This window comes from Sinocyclocheilus grahami, unplaced genomic scaffold (assembly GCF_001515645.1).
Source record: "Sinocyclocheilus grahami isolate Dianchi unplaced genomic scaffold, SAMN03320097.WGS_v1.1 scaffold111.1, whole genome shotgun sequence".
Taxonomy (NCBI): Eukaryota; Metazoa; Chordata; class Actinopteri; order Cypriniformes; family Cyprinidae; genus Sinocyclocheilus; species Sinocyclocheilus grahami.
Genome location: NW_015505290.1, coordinates 739568 through 750549, shown reverse-complemented (window position 1 = coordinate 750549; position 10982 = coordinate 739568). Strand labels below are relative to the sequence as shown.

The 10982-nt window shown below is 35.3% G+C and overlaps 1 protein-coding gene across 3 annotated transcripts in view; it reads left to right on the top strand.

The window, feature by feature from the left end:
• The first annotated feature begins 26 nt into the window (after positions 1-26).
• Positions 27-10982, top strand: part of snx17 (sorting nexin 17) — a 41635-nt gene continuing 30679 nt past the window's right edge. For all 3 annotated transcript variants that reach the window (XM_016277381.1, XM_016277380.1, XM_016277379.1), the window contains exons 1-2: positions 27-785; positions 6830-6904. In XM_016277381.1, the coding sequence (XP_016132867.1) occupies positions 726-785; positions 6830-6904 (135 nt within the window). In that variant the 5' untranslated portion in view covers positions 27-725. The remainder of the gene's footprint in view (positions 786-6829; positions 6905-10982) is intronic.

Here is a 10982-nt window from a genome sequence, read left to right as displayed (position 1 = left end):
CGCTCTGGAGGAATGGTTTGATCCAGACTGTTGCAACGCTTCGGGAGAGCGCAGATACATATTGAATACATTACAGCAGAGAGGCTTCATCTATAGCGCTGGAAGGTTTCGCTACAATGCAGACGGATGTGTGTTCTTCTTAACGCCTTAACAAGTTGGAGCACAGTATCGGTATCTCGAAATGCATGCTGCGACAAACAGTTTCTTCATTTGTTTCCTCTCCATACTCGGTCGTATGTACCAATGTAGGTAGAAACGGGGGCTGCAGACAGCCGCGGAGCACCTTTACGTGGAGTAATCTGAAAGTGAATTGGATCGTGGGCCTTGCGACGGCACTTTGTGTTTTGCAGACTCGACTCCCACATTCTTTTACAGTGCGCGAGGAAGCGAGAGGACCGATTTAGCGATACATTGCCGACAATGAACGTGGAATTACCTCCAGTTGCAACATGGCTGCTGCTTAGATGTTTATTGGAAAAGTTCAGCCCTGAACATTAAGAAAGTTTTTAAAATAATCCACGTCGCAAGAAAAGAACTTTCCTGTCGTAGCTCTGGACTGGACTGGACTGGACTGGACTACACCGGGAATCGGAGCGAGTGTAGCTCGCCGTGATTCAGTTTGGTCCCTGCATGACAGCAGACCAACACCGAGGGCTTTCCGTGAACACTCTCGCTTTTAACAGCATCTTCATCTCGGTCAAAGACTTGTGATCTTACAGTAGACAATGCATTTCTCCATCCCCGAGACGGAGGTTCGCTCCGATGAAAATGGATCGACTTATGTGGTAAGTGTGGTGGAGGTCAAATAAGCGATGCGCCTAGCTTTTCCATTCGGAGACGCTGCCTGTAGAATAGTGGTGCTTTGAATCTCTGTTGTGAACCAATCTTTTCAGTGAATGAATCTTTCGCTGACTGACGGAATTTGAGGGAACATGTCCGTTCATCCAGATCGTCGTATGAGTCACAGTCTCGTCCACAACAAGAAGAGAAAGATGCGGAAGAATTCTGAATATATTAAAATGACAGATGGACGTAATTTCTTAGTTCATTTAGGCTATTGGCTGTCTTCTTTTAAAATCCTTCACAGTTGACAAAATGGAGGTAAATTATAGATGTACTTTGTTTCCATTTGAGGGTAAAATGCTTGTAATACTTAAACACTCTTTCTGGAGTCTCTTACTAGATTTGTAGAAATCTAGTTTCTAATAAAACAGTCATTCTTGAGAAGTGGGACAAAACAGGGTGCAAAATTGAAAAAATAAAACCTTGTACTCCGATAAATTGAGACTACATGTACAGGTGCATCTCAATAAATTAGAATGTCGTGGAAAAGTTCATTTATTTCAGTAATTCAACTCAAATTGTGAAACTCGTGTATTAAATAAATGCAATGCACACAGACTGAAGTAGTTTAAGTCTTTGGTTCTTTTAATTGTGATGATTTTGGCCCACATTTAACAAAAACCCACCAATTCACTATCTCAACAAATTAGAATACTTCATAAGACCAATAAAAAAAATTTTTTTGTGAATTGTTGGCCTTCTGGAAAGTATGTTCATTTACTGTACATGTACTCAATACTTGGTAGGGTCTCCTTTTGCTTTAATTACTGCCTCAATTTGGCATGGGATGGAGGTGATCAGTTTGTGGCACTGCTGAGGTGGTATGGAAGACCAGGTTTCTTTGACAGTGGCCTTCAGCTCATTTTCCTCTTGACAATACCCCATAGATTCTCTATGGGGTTCAGGTCTGGTGAGTTTGCTGGCCAGTCAAGCACACCAACACCATGGTCATTTAACCAACTTTTGGTGCTTTTGGCAGTGTGGGCAGGTGCCAAATCCTGCTGGAAAATGAAATCAGCATATTCAAAAAGCTGGTCAGCAGAAGGAAGCACGAAGTGCTCCAAAATTTCTTGGTAAACGGGTGCAGTGACGTTGGTTTTCAAAAAACACAATAGAAGGAAACCTTTGCAGGTGTTTTGAGTTGATTAGCTAATTGGCATGTCACCATATTCTAATTTGTTGAGATAGTGAATTGGTGGGTTTTTGTTAAATGTGAGCCAAAATCATCACAATTAAAAGAACCAAAGACTTAAACTACTTCAGTCTGTGTGCATTGAATTTATTTAATACACGAGTTTCACAATTTGAGTTGAATTACTGAAATAAATTATCTTTTCCACGCCATTCTAATTTATTGATACGCACCTGTATGTATCTTATGTACTAAGCTACTGAGCTATGCTTTGATACAACCTCCCAACTTTTCTCGTTTTTAACAAAATGTGCTTTTTTACCTTGGACTGTGTAATATAATTTCAGCTTTATCTTTAACAGCATTCAAGATCTTTTTAACATTTCAAAACACATTCTCCTGTTAGCAGACAGATTACACTTTCACATGTGACCAACAATTCCACAACAAATATAAAATATCAAAATGAAATATTATCAAAATATTCAACTGACGGAGGTGACAAAACTGATGGAGTTGACACATCTTGAATAAATGTGACATTTATTCAAGAGTCACATTTAAGTATTTTGATTAGGGCTGCACGATAAATCGCATGCGATATTTAACGCGCATCTTGTCAGTAAAGCCGTTCGGTAATCAGCGGTAAATCTCCATCACGTGCGTGCTTTCACATTGAGCAGCATTAACTACACAGAGCCGTTGTTCACTGACTAGCTGCGCAAAACCACGTTCATATTCGCGCGATTTTTGTCGCAGCTCGTCAGTGAACAACAGCTCTGTGTAGTTAATGCTGGTCAATGTGAAAGCAACCACGTGATGGAGATTTACCGCTGATTACAGAACCGGCTTTCTGACAAGATGCGCGTTAAATATCGCATGCGATTTATCGTGCAGCCCTAATTTTGATATATCATTGGAACACAAAATCTTATGGTGGTGACATCTGACAGTGTTGACAAATTTGGCATTTCTTTCACAAAACCAGTGGAGTTCATGAAGTAGCCATTTAATTTTTTTCTGTTGATGTTAGATGCTAATGGAACCTGCTTCAGGAGAATAAAATTATCTAAATATCTAAGTTTTTAAAGCTAATAGCAGTTACCCTTGCTGGGCCGGTTTTGTCCCACGTCTCAAGAATGACTGAAGACTCGTTTTAATCTTGAAATACTAGGTTTTTAATAAACGAATTGGTTGAGTGAGTGATTGAATGATTCACTTATTACCCTCAACGCAATCTGACAGGATAAGAATAACGATTCAGTAAACAAAGATGAATAGTGAACGGATTCAAAAAACTAAAACCTAACTACTAAATATGAATATGGAATAGATATGAATATTCATACATCTATTGTAAGAGTATGGCTAATATTTCTTAAAAATATGTACATAATTTGTCATTTTAATTTCAATCTTATTTTACATTTCAGTTTATTTGATTTAATTACAGTCTTAAAATTGCAAGATTTTATGTGTGTCCCTTTACGGCTTATTAAAAGGCAACAAAAATGACTGAAGGTGGAATCAGATCAGGAAGCTTTGCTAATGGATGTTCATAAACTCCATCTAGCATCTTCTAAAGTTGTTGTTGTGTGAATTAGATTCACAGTGCCTCAGTTCTTCTGGCATCTCTCCCACAGCCATATGCAGTGCAAGATTGCCATTTCTTTCAGCATAACAGTTATCCAGCCTAACTGGAAACAAAGCTGGCTCACTATGAAGACATGACACTTCATTTGTCTATGAAACAGCGAGTAGAGCCTATCAATAACAGACAGCTTCAGTTTGGCTCCTGAGGTTACGTCTGTATTGCAGTGAACTATGGATTGATTACAAAGCATATTTTGCCTGAATCCTTTCTCGTAGGTGTCTGCAGATGTGCAGCCTGTGGTGTTGACTCTCCTTAGCCACCAAATGATTTGAATAAGGGCTGAGATTATTTATGAGCTCCACATTGTTTGTGTCCATCTGTGACTGTGATTCAAAGAGAATTTCTCCATCACAGATCGCCAGTGACGTTCTCAATAGATAAATCTTTCAAGGACACTAAGATATAAATTGGTCAGATGTATGAATCACACTGACTTTTTACTGCTTTTATATTTTTGCTTCACTTTTGTTCATAAGATATTTATTGTTTTGCATAATTTAAACAGATTTTGCATGAATAGGTTCACCCGGTTACTGGTCAAGAGGGGGATTGGGAAATTTTTTTTGTTTTGCTTTTGAATGTCTCTTCTGTTCAGCAAGGTATTTACTTGATAAAAAAAAAACAGTAAGCATTGTGAAATATTATTTAAAATAACTGTTTTCTGTGTGAACCTATTTTAATATGTAATTTATTTTTGTGATGCAAAGTTGAATTTTCACCATCATTACTCCAGTCTTCAGTGTCACATGATCCTTCAGAAATTAGTCTAATATGCTGCTTTGCTGCTCAAGAAACATTTCTGATTATTGTTAATGTTGAAATCAGTTGTGCTGCTTCATATTTTGTGGAAACCATGATACACCGACATTCAAAAGTTTGGAGTTTATATATTATGATTATTATTATATATTAAATATATTCAAACAAATGCTGTTCTTTTGAAATTTCTATTCATCAAGGAATCCAGAAAAATAAAATGTATCACGGTGTCCACAAAAATATGAAGCAGCACAACTGAAGACTGGAGTAATGATGCTAAGAATTCAGCTTTGCATCACAGAAATAAATTACATTTGACAATATATTCAAATAGAAAACAGTTATTTTAAATTATAATATTATTTCACAATTTTGTATTGTATTTTTAATCAAATAAATGCCGCCTTTGTTAGCAGAAGAGACATTCAAAAACATAAAACTGATTTAAAAACCTGAGAGAGAGCGCTTTGTTCCTCTCTGCATTCACTCTCAATTGTAGGTGGTTTTCTTCAGACATCTAAAGCACAATGTTGTTTTACTCTATATTCGTCTTATTCTAAATTTGTCTTACACTATATTCAGCTGGGAGTTTCATATATGCTTTGGGAACCGTTCATGTCACCAAATATGCATACTTTGCCAAAGAGCCACAAAAATGAGTGGGCTGCAATTTAAATGGCAGACGTCCTGTTCAAAGACAAGGGCAAAAAAGTATTGCATTTCCTGAAGACTTGCATACTCATTCTTCCTTTTTTTATATATTTCACGACAAGTAAAGGCATGGCAGTTTCATCCTACCTCTGTCAGTAGACTTGTTCTAGCTTTGATATCTTTGATGACTCATGTATTAGCTGTGTAGTGGCGGTTGCATGCCGTGCTGTCAATAATTGGGTCATTGCATGCTGTACATATTTGCAGAAGTCTTTTTAATAGCATTGAATGCATGTGAATTCAGTGAGGTCTGATGAAACCTTCTTATAGTATCCACAGTAAGATGGAGAACATTACACAACGACCTCCTGAAACAAAGTCAAACAAAGAAAACATTTTTGGGTCAGAACTGCTCAGTATTTTATGTGAATTACTCGATTTGATTGCAGATTTTAAACGCCCCACGACCCACAAGAATGCCTTAAGAAATGTTTTTCCTGTGTTTCTGAAACGGCACCCGTCATATTTGGTTTCTCCATTCTGAAATCAAAGTCCCCTAGACACATTTTGATCTGTGTCTAGTTTAAGCATTGCTTGTTTTCTGTAATTTAAGTAATAGTCCAGTATCTCACTTACTTTTCAACATGTGCAAAATGATGAGTAGTCAAAACAACAACAAATCAGGAGGTCAGACAATAGTGCAAAAAGGTGTTCCTCAAAACCAAAAGCTTACTTTTCTTTGACAAAAAATGGTGGCAAGAATCCATGCATATCGAAATATGATTATTGTGCCTTCCTGGTTGTATTTGTTGGCATGGATGCAATATCAGCAACAGCTGGAAAGCTTCTGGGGAGAAAAAGAAAATGGTGAACTGAATGGCCTTGGTTTCCAGGCTCAGTAAGGGATAACCACTTTAGAAACGTCTTGTTCTTTTGTGGTATGGCTAAAATAAGAAGATGACACAATTGTACTCAATTGACACAGTCTTTGATTTTAGTGTCAAAATGTTTCACTTTAAAATCATTAGCCTGTTCCCATGTAATAACTTGATTTTTGTGTTGGAAAAAAAAAGAGTGTTTTTGTTGTTGTTGTTGTTGTTTTTTTTATAATGCATATGGTTTTATTTCTAGTAAAATCAGTGTCTGGTTATTAATTGGCCTTTCAAATTACTTAGGAATATATATTGAGTGTTTATTTTATTTTATGTACACTACCATTGAAAAAGAGGAAATTAATACTTTAATTCAGTAAAGATGCATTAAACTCATCAAAAGTGACCGCAAGACATTTTGAATTAATAAAATCTATTTCAAATAATTGCTGTTTCTTTGAACTTCCTATTCATCAAAGAATCTTGAAAAAATGTATCATGGTTTCCACAAAAAATATTAAGAAGCACAACTCTTTTCAAAATGTATAATAATTTATATGAGAAATTATTATATAATATTTTTTTCTCGAGTATCATATCAGCATATTAGAATGATTTCTGAAGGATCATGGGACTTTGAAGATTGGAGTAATGCCTGCTGACAATTCAGCTTTGCCAACACAGGATTAATAAATTATGTTTTGAAATGTGTTCAAATAGAAAACAGATATTTTAAATTGTAATAATATTTCATTATTTTTACTATATTTTTTATTAAATAAATGCATTCTTGGTTAACACACGTATTTTACGTATTAAAAAACAAAACAAGCGGATAATAATAAAATAAATGAAAAATCTTACTCCAAACTATTCAGAGTTTATTTTTATAATGTATAACTGTTTTTCCTTCTGCAGGCTTACAATATCCATGTGAATGGTGTCTTGCATTGTCGAGTACGTTACAGCCAACTCCTGGGCCTCCATGAACAGGTGAACACACATTTTCATCACAACCTTCATTTCAGAAATTAGTATTGCACACATTTTTTCAAGGATTGACACATGAAAAGCTGTTTATTTCAAAACCGTATTGAGACATTAGTTACAAATCACTGGCTATAAAATCAACCACTTAATAGTCCGTTAGTGCTGTGGATGCTGAGATGTGAAATGTGTTCTGAAAATGCAATGCTTCACTGAAACTGAGGAAGTGAAACATAATTAGATCAAAATCACACACACACACACACACACACACAGTATGCTTATACTGAAAATAGATTGTTGTGATTTGAAGTGAATTGTTTTCTGAATTGAATACTACAGTTAATAATATGAACGTCTGTTGTATTATGCACTGTTTTGGATGTGACTGGACTCTCTGCAGTAAGCCTAAAAACATCTCTAATTTGCTTCAGATTTTACTGAGGTTGTGTGAGGAAAAACACATTTGGACAGGATTATAATCACAAAGTACACCGGTGAAACACAACTTGAAAATGAAAAATGAAGCTGTGATCGTATTCACCAGTACTGAATAGGTCACAATGGTGGGAAATATTTTGAGTGGTCACCCACTGAAAGTGACGCATCGTTCTCATTAAAGGATCTGCCTATTGCCTTTCTAACACCTACCAATGTCACAGACACTAAGTTTCCTCATGAATGAGAGAGAACTTCAGTGATCTCCCCATAAGAGCATGTTGTGTTGTTGCTAGGTAGCAGGGCTTTGAGGGCCTAGTCAGATCATACCTGGTCATATGATGCAATCCGTAGAGGCTGTCATGGTGTGAGGCTTGCGGTTAACCCTTAAAATGGGACTTCAAATGATCATAACTTTATAAACGATCCTTTTGTAAAATATATTTATTATATTTAAAATTATAATATATATTATTATTTATATTATGATATTATAATTATAAAAAATGATATTTATTCATTTTAATAAATATATATATTAGAGATGCACCGATTGCAATTTTCTCGGCCGATTCCGATTTTAAATTTTTTGTTAGTGTAACCTGCCGATACCGATTTTCTTTCTAAGAACTATAATTTACAACATGTACAAACAAAAATCGATACTGTTTTTTTTTTTCAATGCAAAAAAATACAAATGCTCTCACTTAAACAACATTAATAAAGTGCTCTGTGACTGGAAAGAGATCGAAATAACAATTACCTGAAAATGAGTTGCTGTATAACAAAACAGATGTTGTTTTTTCCCACTAATCTTATTAAATGTGTCATCTTTCACATCAGTTTCTTACATTTGTTTCAGTTAATTCATTTAGAATAATAAGAAACTGTAGAGTTGTTATCATTCAAATGAAATCAGTATCAACAAGCTCCATCTTTCCATCTCTCTCTCGCACTCACTTAACACAGGCTTCAGGCTGCGTGAGCCTCATCTGACACAACATTAATACAGTATCAGTCGCCGTTTACACTGCATGCAATAAAACCAGAATTATTCTCGCGCGAAAAGTTTTGGTGGCCAAGTTTCAGTTCTTCCTTAGTTATTTTTGTTATTGACGTTTTAATCAGGCTTCGGTTGGGCGAGTAAAATTCTCTCTCACTTGCCCCTTTAAAAAATCTACTTGTCCCAGACAAGCGTTAATCGAGCAGGGCTCCAGACTGCGACCATTTTTTCTGCCGGTGCGACTAATTTTTGTGAGCGGTCGCACTGGCGCGACCACCGCGTTGTCCAACTCATAAGTGCTGCCATTTCTGTTGCATTTGAGAAACATTAAACGGCAAACGAAACTAAGTTGAAACAAAGTTGATTTCGCGACACTGTTACTGCACAGATGCAACAGTGCTGCGAGATCCAGTGAGAAGCGTTTGAATTCTCCGCACAATGATAAGGTCGCTGCGAGATCTAGTGAGAATCATTCAAATTCTGCACAGAATTCTCGGTTATAAACAGCGCTGACATACCTCAGGAAACCGGAAGCGGTAACGCTAACTGTAACCGTGGTGTTGCGGTAGAAATAGTCGAATGCATTACATCATTCATTTCAGGGTTTGTACTACCTTTTGAGAGAGCAATTCAAGCACTTTTCAATGACTTTCAAGCATTTCACACAACTATTTCCAGCACTTTAAATCTCTAAAATGATCCAGTTTGAATGTTAATTTTAACGGGATGACCAAAATATACTTTGTGGTAAACAAACATCAAATCACAATTATAACCAGTAGGGGTGTGACGAGACACTTATCCCACGAGACGAGATGAGACAGGAGACTGGGTTCACCAGAACGAGACTAGATTTTTAGACTTCTTTAAAGAAATCCTCAATGATGAAATATATAGGGGAAATTTGTCTTTTATTCAACTGAAAAACACAAAATGCAAAAAAGTAGGTGCATTTTGAAATCAACTTGTACTTTATGAAATTAAACATATATTTTAATAAAATGTATGCAGTAATAATATGTTAACACTGCAAAATGTTTTGCCACAAACTCAACGGACAGGCAAGTAATTGCACAAAAATTATAAATAATATAAAGTCAGTCAAGTTTACATTATTTAGTAAACTGATTTCCACTTTAATAAAAAAATATATAATAAACACGATTAATGTATCAATTTAAAAGAAAAAAGCAGTGGATGCCAAACTGGGGGGCGCGGCAAGGCTGAGGGATAGTTAGGGCCCTATGAAATCCGTTTTATTTTTTCCTAAATTCCGTTTTATTTTTTTCCAAATTCCGTTTTTTCCATTTAAATTTTTCTCGACTCCTTTTTAATAGTTAAATTAAATTGTATTAATTAAAAAGCATGTCTAATTAATTCAAATCATTAAACGTATACATTTTCACATCAATTTATTAAAAGTTTAACAAAAATTACATGTTTAGGGCACTATGAAATGTTTTATTTTTTCTCACCATATTATTTATTGTTACCAAATTCTGTGTTTTAGCATGTCTAATTATTTGAATGCATAAAACAACTTTAAATTTTTTTTTTTTCTTAAAGTAACCTTATTAATTTTTTTTTTTCATCAGAAATTCTGTGTTGTGTATTTACATTTTTCTGGTTGTCAAATGAAGGCATAAAATATTAATTTAATTTATCATTTATCTTTTAATTATTGAAAATTAAGCAAACAATATTTATTGGCAAACTAAGGGGATTTACTATTAAAATTAAAACATAGAAGAAATGTTTTGTGTGATTTATTCCTTAAAAAATTAATGTGTGTGTGTGTGTAGTAAATGAAACCGCGTGTCTGCGCCATTCATTAGCAGAGACCGGCAGAACATGCAGGATTCATATTTGAATCGATGTTTGCGGCTTAATATTTACAGATACTAGTCCATATCGTGATTTGATTTAAGTGTTATTTATTGGCAAACTAAGGGGATTTACTATTAAAATTAAAACATAGAAGAAATGTTTTGTGTGATTTATTCCTTAAAAAATTAATGTGTGTGTGTGTGTAGTAAATGAAACCGCACGTCTGCGCCATTCATTAGCAGAGACCGGCAGAACATGCAGGATTCATATTTGAATCGACGTTTGTGGCTTAATATTTACAGATACTAGTCCATATCGTGATTTGATTTAAGTGTAATGACCTACTTTTGATTAATTCATTCAAAATTTGACAAATTCCGTGACATTCAGCATTAAACTGTGAATTCTGTTTTTATGACTGGATAAAGACTACACTGTGTAATTTTTCCCGCTTGTCATGCGGCCACTTGCCTGATGTAACATAAAATATCTTACATACCACCACTTGTGAACGAGCCAGTGTAATGCAAATATATCTGAAAGGTCTGCGTGAGGATATCGTCACGTTCTCATGAGACCAATCAGATCTCGCGAGACACATCGGATCTCGTCACACACCTAATAACCAGTTGACGCCAGCAGAGGAGCACTTATTGGCATATTAGTCATTAATTTCTACCTTTTCTCTATATTTTGGAATTTATAAAATCACTATTATAAAATATCAAATCATCAAGAAATCTGATTTTGTCAGAATTTTACACTTTTTTTTGTGTGTGTATGAAGTAAGAAAAGTCACAAAGTGCCTTGAAAAAC